The sequence below is a fragment of the Peromyscus maniculatus genome, chromosome 2 (assembly GCF_049852395.1).
Source record: "Peromyscus maniculatus bairdii isolate BWxNUB_F1_BW_parent chromosome 2, HU_Pman_BW_mat_3.1, whole genome shotgun sequence".
Taxonomy (NCBI): domain Eukaryota; kingdom Metazoa; phylum Chordata; class Mammalia; order Rodentia; family Cricetidae; genus Peromyscus; species Peromyscus maniculatus.
Window position 1 is genome coordinate 79,541,850 of NC_134853.1, and position 22,634 is coordinate 79,564,483.

Genomic DNA, 22,634 nt, shown 5'->3' on the forward strand with positions numbered 1-22,634 from the left:
TCCAGAAGCTCCTGTGTGCCCAGGGAGCCAGAACCATCGAGCCTTGTAGTATAGACAGCTCAGCGTTGAGTGAGTAGCACAAAGGAGTCTTTTCAAGAACTCAGCTTTGAAGCCTAGTGTGGTGGCACGTACCTGTAACACATCACTTGAGAGGCTGACACAGGAGGGTTTACTGTGAATTTGAGGTCAGCCTGAGCTACAAAGTGAGACCCTGTCTCATAAAAACTGAGGAAAGAGGAAAAAAGAAAGGAAGAAAGAAAAAAAAGAAAGAAGGAAGGCAAGAAGAAAGGAAGGAAGAAGGAAGGAAGGAAGGAAGGAAGGAAGGAAGGAAGGGAGGGAGGAAGGAAGGAAGAGAAAGGGAGGCAGGCAGGCAGAAAACTGGAACTCCCCAGTCTTAATGAGAAGGGCACACTGATTTGGGAGACAGAAAGTCTATGGCTTTCAATTCTGAGCAGCCTTACTGGAAGAACCTGGGTGTTAGCAAATCCTCTTGAACTGGATGTATCTGTTTTGCCTGCTGCCCTACCTGTCCAGCAGACTGAAGACAAAATATTAGAAATGCTTGCAAGTATGATGGGGCGTGGTGGCTCATGCCTGTAAGACCAGCACTTCTGAGGATCACGAGTTAAGACTAGCCTGTGCTGCATGAAACCCCATCTAAAAACCAAACCAAAACAAAACACCCCAAACAAACAAGAAGCATTCAGGGCATGGCAGCAAGAATGAGAAATGAACTTTATGAAAAGGGAACCTTGGCTTCTTCATCCATGTAATTGGGGCTGGGAGGGGGGAAGTCCCACCCCTGCCTCCTGTAAGTTAACAGTCATAGAATTGTGTAGCACCAAGGGATTATTATACACCAGCCAAAAGGAACCTGGGTCAGAATGAGGTGTGTCCTGGTGGAGAGAGTCCCTTTCAAGCGTGCTGATTACATTCTTCTTTCATGGATTATACTGCCTTACCTTACCTCTCAGGCTTTCAGCAAATGCATCCAAGGTTCCTTAAATAGCTCTGTGCAGCACTTACCTATACCTTAAAGGCTGCTGAGTGAGTATGCAGATACAGCACCTGCACACATTGGGTTTATGCCATGGGGATTTGGCCACGTAGCAACCCATTGATCCTGTCAGTGTCAGTGGAGACTCAAATATATATGGTATAAGAACTGCCTAGGGATTTGGCTCAGCTGGGAAAGTGCCTGCCTAGCATGTACCAAACCTTGGGTTTGATCCTCAGCACTGCATAAACCTGACATCATGACATACATCTGTAATCCCAGCACTCAAGAGGTGGAAGCAAGAAGATCAGAAGTTCAACTCCCAGTTGGGAACTTGAGACCCTGTCTCAAACATAATAAAATAAATGGGATAGGAACTTCTGGTCTTAGACACAGTGAACTGGACATATTTGACCTTTTGTTGTAGTTGATTTAACTAGATAACTGTCCAACTTCTATTGGGGCTCCTTTATCTGTCTGTCTGCCTATCTGTCTGTCTAGACGTCATCAACCATTGACCTGCAGTTCTATTAGAAAACAACTTGTTTTCTGCCCTGTTTAAATGATAACATGTAACATAAACATAGACCAAACTGAAAGGCACAGCAAATGACGCTAACATTCTGGGTATGGTAATCACTGAGGTGCACCCACAAAGCAAATGTTCTGTCAGATGACCGCAGAGACCGCACAGGGACCCCACAGGTGTGAGTTTTCTCTTTTGCTTTTCTTAAATGAGATTTCTACTTATTCCCCTTCTTTTCCTTTAAGAACAATTGGAAGACTTTTGGGCGGACGTGTTTGCAACATGTTGACTCATTTAGGTGTGAGAGAATCAAAGCAGTTCAAGTGATACTGTATTAAGAGCACGGTCAAAACAATTAAAATGAAGGGCTCCAGATATACACTGTGACAGCAATATGACTGATGCGCCCTGTGTAGCTCCTTTGCCAATCATGTTAACTGTTTACAAGTGGCTTCATACCAGTCTGGGAAGTTGTGTTTTAACATACATTCTGAGGTTGTTTGCCCTCTGTTCTGACTGTGATCTGGGAATAGACACACTACATAATTTAAAATGATTGGAGAATTAAACATTTTTCAGGACATGGAGAGAAATTTCCTTAAGATTCTCTTTTGTGTTTAAGACTAAGCCTTCTAATTCCATTTAATGTAAAAATTAAAAAGATTAATTTTATACAGTGTTCTGATTTTGTTAGGCTCTCTCCCCTTGGATTTCACAGGTACCACATTCCACAGCCTTGCTTAAGAAGACAGATCATGGCGGTTTTATATGAAATATCTTTGAATGACTGTACATGTGAACAATGGAAGACAGTTTCATAAGTGACCTTTAGGAGGCAGACATGGCTTCAGTTTAGCACTATAAAAACATGACAGTATACAATAGGCTGTAGAAGGTGCTAAGAAAATACAAAGAACTAAAACAAATATAAAAAGCACAATGCATAATAAAATAATAAAATGACAAAGACAATAAATATATAAAAGTGTTTTTGTAGGACAGGGTGGTACCTTTGTCTAAATGAGAGAGAGAGAGAGAGAGAGAGAGAGAGAGAGAGAGAGAGAGAGAGAGAGAGAGAGAGAGAGAGAGAGAGAGAGAGAAGAAAGGGGTGTGTGTGTGGGGGGGATGATCTGGTCTGTGTTGTGCTAAATACAGCATCAGAAGCCAGAGCGTGTAATGGAGCAGGTGGCTGGCACTCGTTGCTAAATCTAGAGACTCCCTGTGTTGTCAAAGCACAACAGGTACAAGAACTTGTGTTAATATATTTCCCGTGGAACAGTTCTACACATGGCACTACCTGGTTTCCTTATAAAGACTCACATAGCTGGGCATAGAGGCACATACTCATAATCCTAGAACTCTGGAGGTGGAGACTAGAGAATCAGGAGTTCAAGGCCAGCCTCTGCTACATAGCTCTATCTATCTATCTTTATCTATCTATCTATCTATCTATCTATCTATCTATCTATCTATCTATCTATCTATCTATCTATCTATCTATTTATCTATCTATCTATCTATTTATCTATTATGTAAAAACTGTTTCTCCAGTTGTGAAATATTTTTCCATACTGCTCTAAAAGGTCAAACAATTTTTGGAGGAGGTGTCTACAGAGTGAGTTTGAGAACAGCCTGAGATACATATAAAGACTGCTCCTCAACCCCCATAAAAACAAAGTTGGAGAATGCAGCTCCAATGGTGGAGTGCTTGTCCAGCATGTATGGGGTCCTCCATCTTCAGCATCGTATAAACCCAGCACTTGAGAGATGAAGGCAGGAAGATCAGAAGTTGAAGGCTATATAGGGATTTCTAGGCCAGACTGGGATACAGGAGACACTGTCTCAACCCAAGAAGAGCAACAAACAAAGACAAAAGGAACAGACTTGCAAATCTTTTCGGGTAGGAAGACTATTTTGACAGAATAAAAGCCAGCTACACATCTGTTGACAACAGGAAACATTACAGTTAATCCCCTTGTGTAAGCATGCCAGTTAAAACTAGGAAGGACATATAAAATTAAATGTCATAAGGAAAATATAATAAGCAGGCATCTCCATTATTAGGTCCTGATACGTGTGAGTGGTTCCGTAGCTCTGCAATGACATGCAATGGTGGTGCACCTAGCACCCAGAGCTACCATGTGTGAGAGGACGCAGCTCAGCGCAGCTCAGCGCTGTGTGTGTCGAATAATGTTTTATCCTGTTACATTGAGAGGACTCTTCTCATTCATTTGAGATACTGAACCTGCTTTTGCAGATTAGAAAAAGCTAATGTGTACTGGTTTCCCTATGACATTAGACATTTTTGAATGCATTTGAAATGTTTTGAAACGTTATGCATAAGATGGTAATGATCATTCAGAAAGCCATTTCTTCCTTTTTTTTTTCTTCTTTTGTTTGAAACAGAGCCTTATGTATCACAGGTTGGCCTTGCGTTGTACAGCTGAGGATGACCTTGAACTTCTGATCCTCCTGCCTCTCTCTGTAATTGGGATTATAGGTCAGTACCACCATGCCTAGTTTTATGTAGTATAGGGGATCAAACCCAAGGCCTCATGCAAGCTAGGCAAACTCTCTGCCATCTGAGCTACATCCCAGCTGGAGTAAACCATTTCCACAAAGCAGCTTTGTATCAGAAGACAGGTGGATTACAAAAGCAACCACTATTTAGTTCAAAGAAAAAGCTATTAAGCATGCAACCTTTTTCTTTTCTATTACTTTAATTCGTTAAAAAAAAAATAACCAGGTGCTTTTACTTTTATTTTTAGAAAAGCAGTTTTCCCATACTTATTCCAAGGTTTGCAAATTGGTGGGGAGGGGAAGTATTTGGTCCTCAAATTCATTCAGACTGAAATTTTAAATTGAGAAAACTCATATTCCCATTTCCATGTTTCTTTACAGTCTTTTTATTTCTCTTTGTTCTTTCTGCTCCTCAACACAGACACCTAAGCCACCTCTGAGGGTGAACATCTGTAATGCCAGCACTCAGGTGGCTGAGGCAAGAGAGTCACCGTGTTAAAGCCCATGTTACAGTACAGCAAGCTCCAGGTTTGCTTGGGCTACAGCATGAAAGCCTATTTAAAAAAAAAAAAAAAGACCAAGCACACCACCACAGAAAAGGAAACACAGCTGGAATGAGAGAGAGCATCCCCCAAATCTGAACACATGGAGATAGAGGTAAGAGGATCAGCACATGGCCTTCCTCAGCAACGTAGCTAGGTTTGAGGCCAGCCTGGGTTACATGAGAAAAACCCAGACGCCAGTGCAGGCACATACAATCGGAGTCATACTGTTTATTATGTTATATCCTGCTTTTTTCCACTTAACATACCATGGACATTTTTCCATGTCATTAGGTTTGCTTTGAATATGTTTTGGGCCACATAAAATTCCATCCTATGATGCACCTGTTTTCTTTTAAAGCAAAGACACATGCTGTGTTTTTCAATCACGCTGGCCCCTTAAATGTCAACGAAAATACTCTGTGCTGATCTCCCATGAGCCCCTGTGAACGTAAGTTCTTACATCTCATTTATAAAGTGTATTACAGTGTAAACACAACTCTGGGCACTAGATACAATAGGTAGTTAATAAGCACTCTGAAGAATATGCCAGTCAGCTTCTGCTCCCTTGATCTTCTGAGTCACCCACAACATCATTGAAGTTGTCTACAAGTATCACAAGTACTTTTCCATTTTGTGACAGCTAAAAATAGTTTTACTTCAACCTCCCGAGACGGTAATTAGCGCAGTTTTAAGCTTAAATAACCTCAGAAGTAGAAATGCTTACAAATTTACAAGGACACCACTTAAAAGTTTTCATTTATGAGTTACACGAATTTTGAGTACCGGGAGGGGTTGCTACCTCCAAGGGTTTTGCTTAGGTACACCCTCGTCACTGGGCTACATACTCTCGGCCCCAGGGGTTTGAATAACTTTTGTTTCCATGTCTTCAGAGAGACTGAGAAAGCTTTCAAATACTCTGTAGACAGTATGTTTTGGATCTCTTTGGGGAGTAACAAACGAAGCATAAATGAAGCCCTTAGTCCTCCGGAGGGCACTGTGGAACCACATTCCGTTCCTGGGGCTGTTTGCTTGGGGTGGGGGGGGAGGTTCTTTTGTTGCTTAGATTCTGTGGGGGCTATGAGGCCAGGCCTCCAGAGAAAACTTCTCATAATTTCATTTACTTTAAAAGACAAAATGTAATTAAGTGTGTGTGTGTGTGTGTGTGTGTGTGTGTGTGTGTGTGTGTGTGTGTAAGAAATTGGAGGGTTCAGGTTTACTGTTGAGTGCTCTTTGATAAAACTGAGCAAATCAAAGAATAACTGAGCCATGTAAACCTGGAAATGTGCATCTGGGGAAGGAAGCATACTTTCGTAATGGTACGGAGCAGACACGAACCAGGCGTTTTAAATTCCCCACCCGTATAGCTCTCAACTCCAACACTACTTAATGTAAAACTGAGGAGCTTCACAAACAAATTCACATCTTCTGTCAAGGGGAAACTGACTTTCCAGTGAGGTTCTCACAAACCCTCCTCCACCGCCGTGTTAATGTGTGAGTTACTTTTCAAGCCGGAATCAAAACAAAGAGATTTCTGTTCAGATAAAATATTATAGGTTTATTTAAAACTTATTTCTCACCTTGAGTATGCAAAATACAAACTCCACAAAATGTTCATTTTTTTACTTTGTAGTTTACAAATATACAAAATAGAAGTTTGCTTAAATTTATATTACATATTTATTAAGGCAAGGAACTATATAGAAAAACACATCTGTTCTGCTTAAAGGCATACTTGGGAATAAACCATTGTACAAATTATTGCACATCTGAAACCACAGTGCATAACAGACTGTCTGCATAAAAATGTTATAGAATAAACCAGGTATATTTACCTGACTTAGGTCATAAATGTAGATCGGAAGACAAAAATAGATTTTCCTTGTCAAAGTATGCAGCAGTTGGAGAACTTTGGCTCCCGCATTTGGTACCTTTAGAACCACGACTCACCAAGCACCATCATTTAGGCTATTAGAACATGTTCTGTACCTGAATCGCTTCCTCTTCCTCTGACATAATAATGGCTTTTTAGAAGGCAAAGAGCATACAAGGTGATCTTTACATGTATATTGCATCATCGAAACACAATTCAAGGGAATTCTGGCCTCCCCTCCCCCAACTCATTGATCTAATGTATACCCTGATATCCACAACTTCCAGTCACCCCTCGGCATTTTGTAAGTCCAGGCATGTTCAAGTTGGATTTGATATTGGAATGATAGAAGATCCAGTCTCAGACCCCATCTGTTCTGTGATTTTTTTTTTCCTTTGTTTTTGGTATTTTTGTTTCTTTTTTTTTCCTTTTTTTTTTTTTTTTTGTGTCTCTTGGACTCTTCCTTTCTCCTGATTATCATTCACAAGCTGACTGGCTGGGAACTTGACCATGATTGTAGCGCTTGCCAGCTGGGCTCCTCCCCTCGTGGGAAGACGGTGTGAAAGGTTAAAAAAAAAATACTGAACTCTCTCCTGGCAGTGTGGGTCATATCCACTGTGTGGGATTTAAAAGTGCCTCTTCATGTGTAAGGCAAGGTGGTCCGACCTGGAAAAGGCCCTGTCGCACTTCTGGCACTGGAAGGGACGGTGCCCCGTGTGTTTGCGGTAGTGCCTGGTCAGTTCATCGGAGCGGGCGAATTTCCACCCACAGCCGTCCCAGTCACAGTGGTAAGGTTTCTCACCTGTCGAGGGAAAGACAGAAAGGGCTGCTAAAGCCATTGCTGAAACCGGGAATTAGCCCCTTTAAAAACTAGAGGGCAGAGAGCAAAACCAACTTCCGGTGCACACTCCACCCTCTCTCAAAAACATCCAGGAATGTCTTTATGACACTGAAGGGCCATATTGCAATGCAGATGTAAGAACGCGCATGCGCATGCGCTTAAACTCCTGAACAGTAGTTAGCAACAAGAAAACAATGCAAACACCCCCTTAATCTCCATTTCCACAGAGCCCACGTTTTCATTCTTTTGAACCTATTTATCCAGTGTTGGAAAAGGACTGGGAAATGATTGGCAGCTATCTCTGCCCAAACCCAAAGTATCTCACCTCATTACACTGTGTCCAAAATGCCACCAGTGCCTAACTTCTTCTACAGCGTCATGCCAGTCGTTTTCATAAACACATCTAGAAGACTTTACCCACTTGATGGCTACCTTTAAGTTCTTTGTCATTTTGAGACTGGGGTTCCTGACCAGGCTGGCCTTAAAGATCAACTGATCCGTTCAACTCGGTCTCTTTGGTGTTTCTAACTACAAAATTGGGTGTCACCACACCCAGCTTGCAGGGACAACTTTAAACCATACCCAGCTTGTACTGGCGGTTTTAAACCAGAATCCCCAGCAATCACAACCAGTAGTTCTTGGAATGTAAAGCCAACTAACCTAATTATTTTAAAAGACCAGAACAGAGCTAAGGGCGCACGGATCTAAGGAGAGGAGGGGATGGCTATGAAAATAAGCTACAACATTTAAAACTTTTCTTTTAAAGGTACCGTAGTTTTGCATTGCAAAGTACAACTTCTCCATTACCAAGCTAGGAGGGGCAGGCATCCACAGGAAACTCCCTATCTTTTAAAGGCCCGGTGAGAAACTGCACATTCAGGCAGCAGATAGCATCCATCAAGCAAAAGGCTTCTGGGCAAAAACACAGGCGCCTGTTTGCTGCCCTCCTCTGTGATCCAGGAGATGGAGAAGAGATACACCCCAGCACCCAAGAAAGCCCTAAGGAGTCCACGGCCAGCCTATGAGCAGACAGGCACCAACCCTCCTCCACAGCGCTGGTCCCCTTACCTGTGTGAGTTCGAAGGTGTGCCTTGAGATGAGAACTCTTCGTATAGGTCTTGCCACAGCCTGCGTAGTCACAAGTGTGGGTGGCCGTTCTTTTCCGGGGCCACGACCTTCTTCCCCTCTTTGGCTTGGGCTCCTCTGGCAGGCAGGAACCCGGTGGCATGAGCTCTAGGGGTAAAGAAAGTGGAGGGGGGGGGAGGTCAACTTCATTCTCAAGACTCTCTTGGGAACCTCCCAGGAGCCAAATTCCCCAGCAGAGGAGGCTCTACCAATCCCTTCCCCCCCACTGACCTTGGTAATGGAGAGACGAGACTTGAGTCTGCATCTGGTCTGGCAGGAAAGGAGGGTAGTTGGGCCCCGGATGGGGATGGAATCCTGGCGGGAGAGGCAGGCCAGGGTGACAGTCCCTGCTGTTCAGCAGTTCCTCGGGACTCATGGTAGGGGTAGTCCTGGTGGGGAGCTGCCGCCCCAGGGGGAAGTCGTGTGTGCTGGGCCGGTGCCCGTTGCTGAGCTGGGGTCCAGCGCCCAAGTGGGTCTCTAGGGACCGGCCGACTGTGCAGGAGGAGACGGACTCTTGCTTAATCTTGGGGCACATGCGCGGCGGGCCACCACTGTAGGGCGCCACCACCACAGGGTGGCTGCCGTCCGGGCTGCCTTTGCTAACACTGATGACCGTCGGGCTGCTGTACTCGCTGCCAGGGGTGCTCAGCGACGCCTTCAGCACAAACTTGCCCATCAGCCCGCCACCTGGCGGCTGAGGTTGCTGTGGCGGAATGTACACAGGGTCCAACTCGGGCCGCAGGAGCTCGGCCACGAAGCCGCCCGAAGGGCTCACGTCATTGATGTCCGCCAGGTTGAAGGGGGCCGTGGGAGGTGGCGCAGACTCTCGGGGGTAGAGGAGCCCTCCGCCTGTGTTGCCGGCAGCCACGCCCGGGTCACCTCCGGCCCGGATCGGGTAGCTGAAGCTGCAGGTGGAGGGCGCGCTGGCAGGGCCGCTGCTCGCCGGGGAGGACGAGGATGAAGCTGAGGCAGAGGAGGTCACAGTGGCGGCTACAGATTCCTGGTGGGATAACGAGTTGGAGAGGATAAAGTCTAGGTCCAGGAGATCGTTGAACTCCTCGGTCTCCCTCCGGGGTAGGAGGGCCGGGTTGTTACTGCTGCAAGCTGCGCCAGCTCCACCACTCTCCAGGTCTGTGGCCACCGTCGCCGCCAGGTCGTAGGGGCGGCCGGGAAGTGGGGGATGTCGCTTCATGTGAGAGAGCTCCTCTCGCCAGCGCTGCCAAGGGCGGAGGGAGAGAGACGCGGTTAGTTGTAGCCCCCTGTTGCCACCTCTGCTATTCACTTGGTGGGTGAAGCACACCAGCACCCATGCCATAGGAACTGAACAGGACAGGAAAGCAGCTCCAGGGACTCCAGGTGCCGGGGTTGGCAATCTCAACCAACACCCGGGTAAGAGGCGGCACGTCGGTTCCACCTCAAACTAGTGCCGCACCTCCGCCAGCCGAATTCTCTTCCCCGCCAGATCCCCGAGACGCTCCAGCCGCCCACAGGATTGGGACACTAGGACACTGTGGCTTTCTCCGTATGCACCATAGCCACCCGGCCGCCTACGCGCTAAGCTCACTCGGGCCAGAGGGTCTCGAGAATTGGTCACCCATGGCCCGCGTGCGCCCACCCCACGGCCCGGACGCCCGGAGACCAGCGAGGAACCGCTGTGCGCCCCTGGCGGTACCGCAGTGCCGGGACCACACGCACTTCAGGCCAACTCAAGGGCCGAGGAGCCACCCCTGGGAAGGCTGTGGAGTCCCAATGGAGGGCAATCCCTGTCCTAGGCAGGGGCTCTTTGTGACCCCTGGATTCCGCCCATCCACCCCATCCCGCCCGCAGAAATCTACCGGGCACTAGCGCGACACTCACGTTATTCGGGGCACCTGCTGGACGCAGTGTCTTCTCCCTTCCCGCCGGGCCAGACGCGAACGTGGAGAAGGACGGGAGCAGAGCGTCGCTGACAGCCATGTCAGACTCGCCAGGTGGCTGCCTGCGGGCCGGGCGGGGCGCACAGGGACCGGGAGTCAGGGGCCACCCTGGCCACCGCTCCGAGGTTTCCCACCAGTCCTCACCCCCTTCTGTTCCCCAAAGCCCAGCATCTCACCTACCTCATTAATGTGGGGGCCCAGAAGGTCCTCCGGAGTCCGAAGAAGAGAGAGGGGTAACCAGAACCCCAAAGTCAACGAAGATTAAAAACAACTTTAGAAACGAAACCCCAAACCAAAACCCTCGAATTGCCCGAGATCCTTCTTCTTTGGATTCAATATAAACCGGAGATGTCTTTTTAAAAAAGTTCCTTTGTATACAAAAATGCTTAGAAAAGTTGTAAACTCTTATAAAAATAGACAATCAGCAAGGCAAATAAGTAGGTCCGATGGCCGGGCTGCACGCTCTTGGGACTCAGCAGTGTCCCCCACCGTTGTCGCGGCCACTGTGGCTGTCGGCGGCTCAGGGTCTGTGGTCCGGGCGGTGGGCGGGCGGCGCCGCCAGGTGAGAATGGCCGCGGTGGCGCGGAACTGCGAGCTGGGCGGTGGCGCGGGGTGCGGAGTCCTGGGGGCTGCGCCGGGTGCGCGCGGCCATGGGCGCGGGTCACGGGCGGGTGGCTGGGTGGGGGGCCAGAGGGGCGGGGAGGGGCACTCGGCGGCTCCGGGTGCCGCCGCCGCCCGCCACCGCCTCTGCTCCCCGCGCGCCCGGAGCCGCGCTCGCTCTCTCGGCCGGGGAACTGCCGGCGGCCGCCGCGCGCTTCTTACTTATAACTTCTCGCTCGCTCGCTCCCCGCCTCCTCCCCGTGGCGCGCGGGGCTCCGCCGCCAGGCCCCGCCCCCTGCCTTTCTTCTCCCCGCCTCCCGCAGCCCCCCCCAGCGCGTTGCCATGGCAGCTAAATAAACAAACTCCGCGCACGTGGGGGCGGGGGCGAGGGAGGGGCACGGGCGGGGCGGGGCCGGGCCGTGACGCCAGCCAGGCAGCTGGCGGGCTGGAGCCGTGCTGACGCCGGCGGCGGTGGCGGCGACGACGGCTTCGGCGCTGGGATCCCGGCGTGGCTCCCGTGGCCGCGCGACTTAGGGTCCTCTGCGCGGCCACGGTCGGTTCCCTGGACTCGAAAGCCCTGCCACGGGAACCCTGACAGGGACGGGGTTCGGGGACGAAGGCGGCGGCGCGCCCCTACTCCTGCTCGCGGTTGCGCTTGTTGAGTCGTCTGCGCACCCAAGAGCGCGATTATCCGCGTGACTCATCCAGCCCGCCCTCCCTTGCATACGCACGCAGAGGCCGGGCTGTGTCGGCGCTGGGCCTGGCCTGGCGCGGGTGCCCGTGGGGCCTTCTGCAGGGTGGGGGTAAGGGCCGGGTGATGGGGGGCTAGGAGTTTCAGAAGCTCCGAGGAGGGTACCGCGTCTGCTATGGCGGAAAAAGGCCGGGATCGGGCACGTAGTTACAGTTTTGACACTGGAAGGGGCAAGGAAGGGAGTGAAAGGATTCCAGATTTGCTTGCCCGGAGTGGGAGCGCGGGGAGGAATCGAGGCACGGAGATACCTTTCACCAGGGATCTCAAAGCTCTTTACAAGCTACGCACTCGCACTCTCAGTTTGAAGATGAGAAAAGTGAGTCATAAAGACGTGAAGCGGCGAGGTAAAGGTCATAGGACAACTCGCTCCCTGTAGTTTAGGTTCCGAGCTGGCCAGCCCACTCAAAGGGACTTCGCTGGGAGGTGACCGTGCGCTGGGAAACGGAGCACTGCGGTGGGACCTGGGTCTCCAAAAAGGACACCCCAGGTCCCTCACCGGGAGGGGAAAAGGTCTTTATTTCAGTCTTGTAACTCCTCTTCCCATCCTCACTACCGTCTTAGTGCGTGATCAGTAATTTTCCAGCCGGGAAATGTTTTCGCCCTCATCTCTACAAACAGTACTTAACACACTAACACACACACACACACACACACACACACACAAACCCAAAACGTGTGGTGTGCAGTATCACTGGCTACCGTAGACTAGGTGTTTACTTTGGATTGGGGAGCGCGGAGTGGGCTCCGCCGCCCTCACGGTTGAATCCCCTCACTCCTGGCAGAGTCGGCTGAGGGCGCGGAGTGGGCTCCGCCGCCCTCACGGTTGAATCCCCTCACTCCTGGCCGAGTCAGCTGAGGGCGGGGGTTCGGTTCGGGTAGTGACTGAAGGAAGAAAGGGACTCAGGACAGGCAGCGTGTGCACTCGCTCCTCTCGTGCGTGCCACGTCCTCTCTCGTTTCACCTGCTGGAGTCCCGGAATCCTGGGACCTGTTTTAGTTTTCTTCGGAATATTTGTCATCCTGAATTTTCCGCTTCTGGCCGACCACAGAAGCGTTCTTGGAATGCATCTCGTCCCAATGAAATGAGGCTGCCCAGTCTGTAAAAGGGAGATTCAAGTTGGGCGCCTTTGAGGAGCGACTCTCCATTCTTTCTCTTGGTTTTGGCAGAGGGCTGATGGGAGGGCTTTCCGGATGGGGGTGGGGGTGGGGAAGAGCACCAACCAGACTTCGCCTGGAAAAGGAGCGAAGTCTCATGTGACCTCGAGGGGTTCAACCCCACTCCCAGGGGACTAGGCCAGTTTGACTCTGAACACATTACTTTTTCCAACAAAAGAACAACAACAAAAAGAACACCTGTTCCCACCCCCCACCGTCATTGTGATGGCAAGAACGACGTGGAACGCTAGGACTGAGCATGGAAAGTGAGCCAATTTAAAGCCAAGGTCCCAAACCCTTGATGAACTTGGAGAAGCCTCTGCCTGACGGCTGCCACCCTTAGGATGTAAACACGTCAGCCAGGGCTTGGAATTTACGACTTGGGTAGTCAAGTCCATGTTCTAGGTGGTTTCAGCTCCGTTTTTATTTACCTAGGACAGTAGCCCTTCCCCCTCTGAAGCCCTCACCAGTAACCACCACAATGAAAAAACATTTCACAGATGAATTGGAAAGCCACTATTATTATGTCATATAATCAAGGCAAGACTCTGAAACTCATCTGAAAAAGATGAAGTTTCCCAACAGCTTTCTGGAGGATAAAAGCCAGCAAGGCAACTCTTGGGTTATTCTGGTGATTGCATCATAGGAGGAAATCTGTATATTCATCCCAGATTTCTGAAAGAGCTATGAAGTTCCAGCTGAGAACTCACCTCCTTTCAAGGCAGGTGCCGGGTGTGACAGCAGGGTTATGACCCTCCCTCTCTTCAAAACAGGTAGGGCCAGAAGAGTTAAATCCCTGCCCTATATAATTTATAAACATGAGGCTGTGTAAACCTTTGATGACTAAATTGCACTCTAAAATAATAATAATAGAAGACACCCTTTAAAGAAGAATTAAATACTGGTGACTTTATTTCAGCAAACTCATATTACAAGTTTTGTGGTATGGAAGTTAATTATTGATGTCCTTGGAGCTTTAAAATAATTTTTTTTTCCAGCACAGACTGCGGTAGTTGGCAGACGAGGTGATGGGAATGGCCAGTGCTGGGGGATGAATGCCCAGCTGCAGAGTAGTGTGAGAGGTGGAGATGAGTGTGTGGGTGTTTCAGGTACTCCAAACCATAGCAGGGCACAGGTCTCGGCACATGGAGTCCCCGGGCACCTGTACCCTGGCTGAGTTTTCTGCACATAGGTGCCAACAGGACTCAGGGTATTTTTTTTTAAAACTGTTGGACAGAGTCTCAGTGTTGCCCAGTCTGGTCTGGAACTTACTATACTGCCCAGTCAGGCCTTGAACTCACTACAGTCTTGCCTCCTCCGCCTCAGGAGTGCTGGGCTTCTAAGCACCAGTCACCAGGCCAGGCAAACCTGCTTTTTTGTTGTTTATTTTGTTGTGTTTTGTTTTTGGTACTGGGAGTTGAATACTGGGCCTCATGTGAGCAGGGTGAGCACTCTGCCACCGAGCTGGATCCCTGGGTTAATAGCTGTTTGTTCTTAAAGGCAAAAGGAAGGGGTGGCTTTCAGGGCCCAAGTGACTGCTGTCAAATCCCAACTGTGAGGACTTGAACCCTTGAAAGGTCTTTTTCAGTTTCTGCGCCTGTCTTGTCAACTGCCTACATTTACGTGTCACCATCGGATTGTTTTTGAGACTTGGTCTTGCCATGGTTCCCAGGCTGGCCTTGAACTTCCGGGATCGAGCATTCCTCCTCCCTGAAGCTCTGGAGTGTCCGGAATTGCAGGCATGTACCACCAAGCCCATCATGCTTGGCGTGACCTTCAGACTTCTACAGAGGTTAAGAAAGTGGGTTTCAAAAGTTGGGCATGACGGTACATGCTTGTAATCCTGTATTGGAAGGCTGAGGCAGGAGTATCTAAAATTCAAGCCCAGACTGACTTTCACAGTTAAATGTTGTCTGTGTGTGTGTGTGTGTGTGTGTGTGTGTGTGTGTGTGTGTGTGTAGAGGGGATGGTTTTAACACTACATTTTCTAATTTAACTTTGCTGGTTTGTAGCTTGGCAAGTGACCTCACTTTGCCCGTTCCCTTTTTTTTTTTATTAAGAGATTTTCTATTCATTTTATATAACAACCACAGATTCCCCTGTCCTCCCTCCTCCTGCCCCCCAGCATTCTCTCCCAACCCACTCCTCTTTTCTGCCTCTTCCAAGGCAAGGTCTCCCATGGGGAGTCAGCACAGCCTGGTACATTTTTATAAAATGGGGATATTAATAGCAGCCACTTCTTAGAGTAATAAGGATTTAATTAGATCATCTAAAGAAGTGAGCTCAAGTCTTGACACTCAGGACTTAATAGGTTTTAATATTACCAGTTTTTTCCAGGCACCATTCATTTCAGATAGATGGGGACCATTGTTTTATCCACTGCTGTATGTCCAGTTGCTCATTTAGTACCTGCCTAACACATGGTTGTGCTCTGAGTATTGCTGAATGAATGAGTCATGCACTTTCCCGTTGTGAACAGTCTATTAACAGGAAAGCTGGTCTTTCAGTTCTCAACTACAGGCTCATTAGCCATCCCCCTTCAAAATCAGTCTGCTCAGACTCTTACAACTTCTGTCTTTCCCAGTTGCCTGTGGTGAAACCTGGATTTCCTTCAAGTTTTTGCTCACCTTGTCCTAAGCACGCAGGCATTCACAGAGATTGGCAAATTAGATTCCTAATTTGCTCCGCTGCTTTCCAGCTTCCTGGCTACCTTGGTTCAGCTTTTAGTCATGGCTCCAGGTTGGCCCCCTTTTCCTTTTTGAGTCATGGGTGTTATGTATGTATCCCAGGCTGGCATTCTGGAACTTTCTAGGTAGCAGAGATAGAAAAGGGTGACCTTGGACTTCTGACTTACCTACTGACACCTGAGTGCAGGGATTATAGGGGTACACCACTAGACTGCTTTATGCTTATTTGGTGCTAATAATAGAACCCAGGGCTTCATGTGTAGTAGGTAAGCACTCTACTAATTGAGCTACGACCCAACCCCTGTCAACAGACATCTTTGCCTAGAGAAGCAAGACCTAACTGCTTAACCCTGGCTAGACCAAACGCTTCCTACTCTGGCCCTAGAAAAACTTTCTAGAATCCTCTCTAGAGACTAGACCAAGATCCTTAAAGTCTCAACTCTCAACCCATGAATCTGTGATGTCCATTTATTTTTTATCAGCTGCTTTTCCTGTCTGGAATATCCTCAGTGCTGGACTCTAATCCTAGTCACAACCCAAAATTGTTATTTAAAAAATGATTTCATCCATTTCTTTTCCATATTACTTAATTCATCCACTTTACTTTTTATTATTTATTTGTTTATTGTGTGTGGTACACACAGAGAACCCAGAGGAAAACTTTCCAGTGTTGGCTCTTTCCGTCTAGCATTTAGGTCTCAGGGATTGACCTCAGGGTGCCTGACTTGGAGGCTAGCCCTTTGCACGCTGAGCCATCACTGGTCTCCAGTTCTCATCTTATTCATACCTTTCTCTAAGTCCAGTGTTGTAAGGGTGGGACTTAATTTTTCATCCCTTTTATTCCTCCACCCACTTTTTTTCCTTTTGTAAAGTTCTGTGGCTGAGAAAGAAAAATTAAAATCCTTGACTCTGTTTTCCCAAAGCAGCTGGCCGAGGCGAGTGAGCAGCCGGGGCCCAGCCATTGTACTAAAGCAAACTTGAAAACACAAACAGAAATAACCAAAACCCAAACCAAAACCAAATGGAGAGAGTCGACTCTCTTCTGTAGCCAAATTCATTGCCTTTCAAAACCCAGAACTTTGGATATTGAAGTTTTTAGAGCAGAAAATGAATCACAGACATTTAAGAATCAATTCTCAGAAATTTAATTAAAATCTCTTTCGTGAACTCTTAGATTTGATCACTTAAGTTGCATTCTTAGTACACATGCACACACACACACACACACACACACACACACACACACACACACACACACATGCAAGGTCCAGTACATCCTTTAAGCTATTTACAGAAGAAATCTAAAATTAATAAGATTACCAATTATTTTTAAGACGTTTGATGTTTTGTTTTGTTCTTGATGCAAGTTCTTATTCTGGAGCCCAGGCTGCCCTCCAACTCATGGCAATCCTCCTGCCTCAGCCTGGATGACAGTGCTGAGATTACAGGTGGAGTTACTATGTCCTACTTTAGTTTCTTATTTTTTCCGTATTCAGATCTTTGAGATAGAGTCTCACTATGAAGCCCTGGCTGGCCTGGAACTCAGTAGGTAGACCAGTCTGGCCCCAAACTTACCATGGTCCTCCTGCCTCTCTTCCCAGTTTTGATAATGTAGGTCTGTCTTACTGTGCCTGGCTAGGTTTCTTATTGTCAACAAAGAAGAAAATATCTTTTAAGAGTAATATATTGCAATAAAAGTTCTCTTAAGAAATTAAGGGCTCTTGTAAGCCATTATTAACCATATGATTTCTTTATAAGCACACAAGAAGAATCCCACTGGATACAATATTCATTTGTAACATTTAAAAGTTGATGAGCTGAACAGGTATAGTGGTACAAGCCTGGAATCCCAACACTTAGGAGATGGAGGCAGGAGGATCAGGAATTCAAAGTCCTCAGTGACAGGAACCTATTTGCAGAAAACAAAAGACTAAAGAGAAAAATGAGTTGGACACGTGTGTGTGTGTGTGTGTGTGTGTGTGTGTGTGTGTGTGTGTGTGTATGTGTGCGGCCCTAAGAAGATTAAAAAGAAAGTTGGAATTTATCCTTCCCCCAGTCCACCAATAGGGGAGAACTGACCTACTGTCCAAGAGTTTACTTTTTACAGGTGAGAGCTTTGGTACTTGGATTATTTGCTGGGGACACTCACCTTTCTGAGGAACACACAGTTTCCTGCTGTCTATCATATTGGAGCTATTTTTTTTTTTGCATTAGGCAAAGTGTAGGATTTAGGAATGAGCTGACAATGAATGCTTCACACCCTGAGAAATGCAAACAAGAACCAAGCCACTCTGTGTTTAATTTTCTTCTCAGTTTGTGGGCCAGAGGATAGGTTCTTTTTGCCAATATGGCTTTATGTCCTCTGAGCCAGGGAAATGAATTTTTTTTAAATTAACAATGCATTTGATTGCTCCGGTTGTTCTTTTCTTTCTGTGTTTGTTAATCAATTTTAATGTCCTGGCTTGTGGGAAGAGTGCTAGAAAGATGTCTAGAGCCAATGTTCAGAAAGGAGAAACGGAAGGCCAAGAGAACTTTCTAGCAGTGCTTTTGAATGCTGTTTTATTTGATGCATGTGAGTCAATAACTCGAATCTAAATGCATAGATATGTATATGTATATCTATACATATATGTATATATGTGTGTACATATATATATATATATACATATGTATATATACATATACATATCAGGAAAGACCAGAATCATCTTTGAAGAGGAAGCCCCTGGCATTGGTACCTAATCTTGAGAAATTACCAACATCATGGTAGATATTCAAGGAGGTAATCCATTCAGAGTGAACTCAGTCTATGGAGTCCGTTACTGATGCATTTTTCTGGTTGCTAAATTTAACAGGGTTCTCAGCCAAGCCAAGCGTTGTGGGAAACATTTAAATGTTGAATTCACTGTTCAGATGTTTCATTCAGCAAGCTCAGTGTTTTGTTAGAACAGAAACTTATTTGGGTGCCTTTCAAGACAAAACAGTATCTTTGATTTATCCAAGTGCAGGTTATCGTATCTTGAATTTGATTCTTTGAACCATTTTGCTGTAACTTATTGGGGGGGGCACTTGTCAGAGTTCACTGGACTATGGAATATGGAAGAATGGTAGAAAGTGAAAGCATGCCAAGATGGCTGGGGAAATCCATGGTTCTTCATAAATCCACCCAAGGATTTAGCCTGAAACCTTGATGACCTTTAGCACTCTGACCACATAGTAGCAGTACATTTAACTGTGAGATAGGTCATGAATATATATCTGCTTCACCGGCTGCTGTGAACATTAAGTGAAATATCAGACATGAAAGGTGCCGTTAATATTACTTTTGCCCCTCAATTGATGAGACTTGACACAGTTAATTCCTTCTGCAGTACCCAACATTGGGCCATGATGCACTGTTTTGGTTCAAATATTGGAATGCCTTGTCTCCCAGTTGTGGTCCTCTGGTCAGCATCACTGCAGATGATGCAGCCATCTAGGACCAGGTTGGCCTAAATTTCACAGAAGCTTTTTTAAGTGGGGCCAGTTGCAAACTGAGATTCATACTAAGTGGGTTGGTTTCACAACTGGCGAAGGCCTGTGCTTTTCTTTGTTTTTGTTTTGCTAGATCCAGAAGTTAGTGACATTGAGCTATACACGCTAAGAGCTAGCTAGACATATCGGTACACTTCTGTAATCCCAGAACTCCAGAGGTGGAGGCAAGAGGATCAAGAGTTCAGGGTCATCTGCTAAATAGCAAGTGGAGGCCTGCCTAGGAGGACAGGCCTGAGGGAGGGGGTGCTGGGGCTATGGCTCAGTTGAAGAACACTGATATCCAAGGATGTATGTATCCCAGGATGACCTTGAACTAGCATGTATCCAAGGATGACCTCGAACTCCTGATTTTCCTGCTTCTACCTCCCAGGTGCTGAGATCCCAGATGTACACCGCTGTGCCTAGTTCTAAATATATTTGTGTGAAGATCTCACTAAATTGCCCAGGCTGGCACTGAACTCATTCTGTTGCTCTGGCAGGCTTTGAACATTTTATCCTCTAGTCTGAAATTCTCAAGTAGGTGCCAGCCTGGGCAAGTTGACTTACATAGGTTTTTTTTTTTTTATTTTATTTTTTTATTTTATTTTATTTTATTTTTTTCAGTGCTGGAATTGAACCCAGGCCCTTACACTTGATAGGCGAGCACTCCACCCCTGAGCTTGCCCCTTATCCCTTGATATAAGGTTTTCAATCAATAGTTTCGTTTTCATCCCCCACCTGCTTCTCACTTTCCAAGTTGCTGACCACTGTTCCACAGGAGCCCTCCAGGGGTCCCTGACTCAGTCTCTTCCTTTCCAGCTTTCTCTGACTTAAGTCTGTGCTCATCCCTCCGTCGGTACAGCTCCCTCTTCCTCTGGCAGGGCTGGCTTGTCCTTGGATTCCTTCCTAGTCATGTTCAGAGGGATCCAGAATGTCAGAAAACATTTATGGATTAGACCAGCTTAGCGAAAGTCCTTTGCTTCTTTTAGCATTTAAGGGTAATTTGTGTGTGTGTGTGTGTGTGTGTGTGTGTGTGTGTGTGTGTGTGTGTGTGTGTGTGTGTCTTATTTGAAAAAGTAATGCCTGGTAATTTTTGTTTCTTAAAAAAAAAAATCAATCAACGCATGTGTGTTTTAATCAAAATTCCCACCTATCACCTATCCAGATATGGCCATACTGAATAGCTTCTATGTAAATTTTCAGAGTTCCTGTATCAGTATGTATATGGAAATTGTTACATTTTTTTTTGAAACAGGGCATTCCTACATAGCCCAGGCTGGCCTGGAACTCAGTATTTAGCTCAGGCTGGTGTCAAAGTCAGGATCTTTTGTCTCACCCTCCTGAGTTACAGGGATTATAGTGATTTTTGAGACAGGGTCTTACTATGTACCCCCAAGATGGCTTTGAACTTGCACAAACCCTCCTGCCAATGCTTACAAAGTGCTGAGATTACTGGCACACCTCGCCACACTTCTCCGAGCCCAAATCTGGCTTCTCTTCTTTCTTTATCCCTCTCTCCTTCAGCCTTTCCTCCTTCCTGCCAGGGATTGATCTGCTCACGACTGGCAAGTGCTCTCTCACCCACCACCTCCCCTGCCCCATCCATTAGTTTGTTTGTGTGCTGCCCAGGACTACATGTTATGATATCGCTCTGTATCGTGGTTTAAATCTGAATTGTCAGCAACAGATCAAAGTTTCGAGTCCTTGGTTCCCAGCTTATGACATTGTTTTGGAGGCTCTGGCTGGCAGAGATGGGTCGTTAGGGGTGGGCCTGCGCACATTGCACCGTCTTCTGGCTGAGCCCCTGCCAGACCTTGGCCGTGTGAGTAGCCATCAGCACAAGCTCCTCGAACCCTGGACTGGGCTGCCGCCTCACCTTCCCACTGTGGAGGACAGAAATCTCGGAAACCGTGATCCCAAATCAACCTTTCCTTCCTTACGTTATGTCTGCCTGGCAGTTTGGTCCCAGCCACACACATCTGCCAGCATCTGCACAGATAAGCATTCAGGTTACTCACACCTTTATGACAGTAAGCTTGGACTTCTTCTCCAGCCCTGGAAAAGGTACCAAGTTAGAATGGAACTGGAGTACCCCTGTGCTAGCCCATACAAACAGAATCAGGGGCCTGGTGAGCAGAGGGTACCCGCTCTTTGCTGGCAAGGCTGGCATGAGAAAGCCGGTGTCTCAACTCTTGTCCGAGCTCAGGCATCAGACAGCATTGATGGAGGAGGCTGTGGCACGTGCTTCTGTGAGCCCCCTTCCCTCCTGCATCAGCACATGGGCAAGCAAGCCTTCCCCGGGGGGCCTTCTCAGAGCCTGAATCTGCCTAGGCAGTTGGCATTCATCATACCCCCAACAACCCCGCACAGTGGATATTATCCAAGTTTGCAGAAGAAGTGGGGAAACTGGAAATGGAATATCAGTCATTTCCAGTTCATCCTGAGACAAATCCAGCATTGGGAGGTTCGCACACCCACGGACTGTGCAGCTTAGAGTCTGGGCAGGGAGAGTCTCATGGGTCCGACTAGTCTCCCCTCCTCAGGTAAGGGACAGATTTCCTGGGAGCATCAAAGACATTCTGAGGACCCCCTCTCCCACCTGTACCCTAGTTCAGTCATAAGAATCAGCATAAGCAACATGTCATGACTGTGTGCTGTTGACTCGGGATCTTGGTTTCTCAGGCGAGGGCTCCAGCTGAACGTAGTCCTCGGCTGGCTGAGCCCCTGTTCTGGAATGTCTGAGCTGTCCAGCATGGCCAGTGTGTAAATGTCAAGTAAACATCAAATTCAAGTGCAATCTAACCATTGTCCTGGAACTGTTTGCTTTAGATATAATAGTTAGCAGGAAGAGGAGAAGGAGAGGCAGGGAGAAAATGTCACTCCGTAAAGCAAAACATGAACACGGTGGACCCTCCCTCTGCCAACGTGTTGAAAAGACCATCAAATAAATAAAAAGCCAGCACTCTGCGCTGCAAAACTGTGTTTCTTAGCTTGTAAAAAAAAATTAGATGAGGGAACATTTTCCAGTCAATCACACTGCAGCAAGTCATCCTGTTGAATTTGTGACTCACAGGCTCACAGTGTCAATAGACAGCCCAGCAAGCCCAGCGTCATGACTTCACTGGGGGATGAAGCAGAAGTGGGCATGAGGCAGAGCCAGCCTTGAACAGGCTCCGAGCTCTAACATGAAATAGCCAAGGAAACACCGAACGCCCGGTAATCACATCTATTGTTCCTGTTTGTTTCTTGCTTGTCTCCTAGGAAAGAACTAATTTAAATTTGACTTCATCCTTTTCTGCCTTAAACATAGAGGCTGTGGGCCTTACCCAGGCTACAACTGATGGAGTGTCTCATTTTCCTGTGCTCTGTACATGAAGTCCATTTCTTTTATCCTCATAGCAATCCTAGGAAGTAGAAATGTGTGTATCATTTTCTTTTACTTTGTTATCATTGTTGTTGTTATGATTTTATTTTTTTGAGACAAAGTCTCATGTAGCCCAGGCTGGCCTTAAACTCAATATGTAGCCCAGGATGACCTTGAACTTCTGATCTTCTTGCCTCTACCTCTTGAGTGCTAGGATTGTACAGG

The 22,634-nt window shown here is 47.2% G+C and overlaps 2 protein-coding genes across 15 annotated transcripts in view; one reads left to right on the forward strand and one right to left on the reverse strand.

The window, feature by feature from the left end:
• Positions 1-6,241: 6,241 nt before the first annotated feature.
• Klf4 (KLF transcription factor 4) lies at positions 6,242-11,220 on the reverse strand. Its single transcript, XM_006985269.3, has 5 exons — positions 10,521-11,220; positions 10,282-10,402; positions 8,656-9,640; positions 8,368-8,532; positions 6,242-7,260 (listed from the first exon to the last, which is right to left on the reverse strand). Exons 1-5 carry the CDS (start codon positions 10,523-10,525, stop codon positions 7,085-7,087), a joined length of 1,452 nt encoding a protein of 483 aa, XP_006985331.1. The 5' UTR covers positions 10,526-11,220; the 3' UTR covers positions 6,242-7,084.
• Positions 11,221-11,370: 150 nt separating this feature from the next.
• LOC121827239 (uncharacterized) overlaps positions 11,371-22,634 on the forward strand; it is a 46,613-nt gene continuing 35,349 nt past the window's right edge. For 4 of the 14 annotated variants that reach the window (XR_013049115.1, XR_013049114.1, XR_013049121.1 and 1 more), the window contains exon 1: positions 11,376-22,261. The gene's annotated coding sequence lies outside the window, so the exon portion shown is untranslated. Of the gene's footprint in view, positions 22,262-22,634 lie in introns of all 14 variants that reach the window. The other 10 variants (XR_006069406.2, XR_013049117.1, XR_013049116.1 and 7 more) reach the window with 8 other exon arrangements.

What these genes read in the sequence shown, in the direction of transcription:
- Klf4 (XM_006985269.3), bottom strand. An exon ending in CTCGTCTCTCCATTACCAAG is followed by an intron (nt 8,533 to 8,655) that starts GTCAGTGGGGGG and finishes CTTTACCCCTAG; the next exon opens with AGCTCATGCCACCGGGTTCC. An exon ending in ACACCTTCGAACTCACACAG is followed by an intron (nt 7,261 to 8,367) that starts GTAAGGGGACCA and finishes TTCCCTCGACAG; the next exon opens with GTGAGAAACCTTACCACTGT.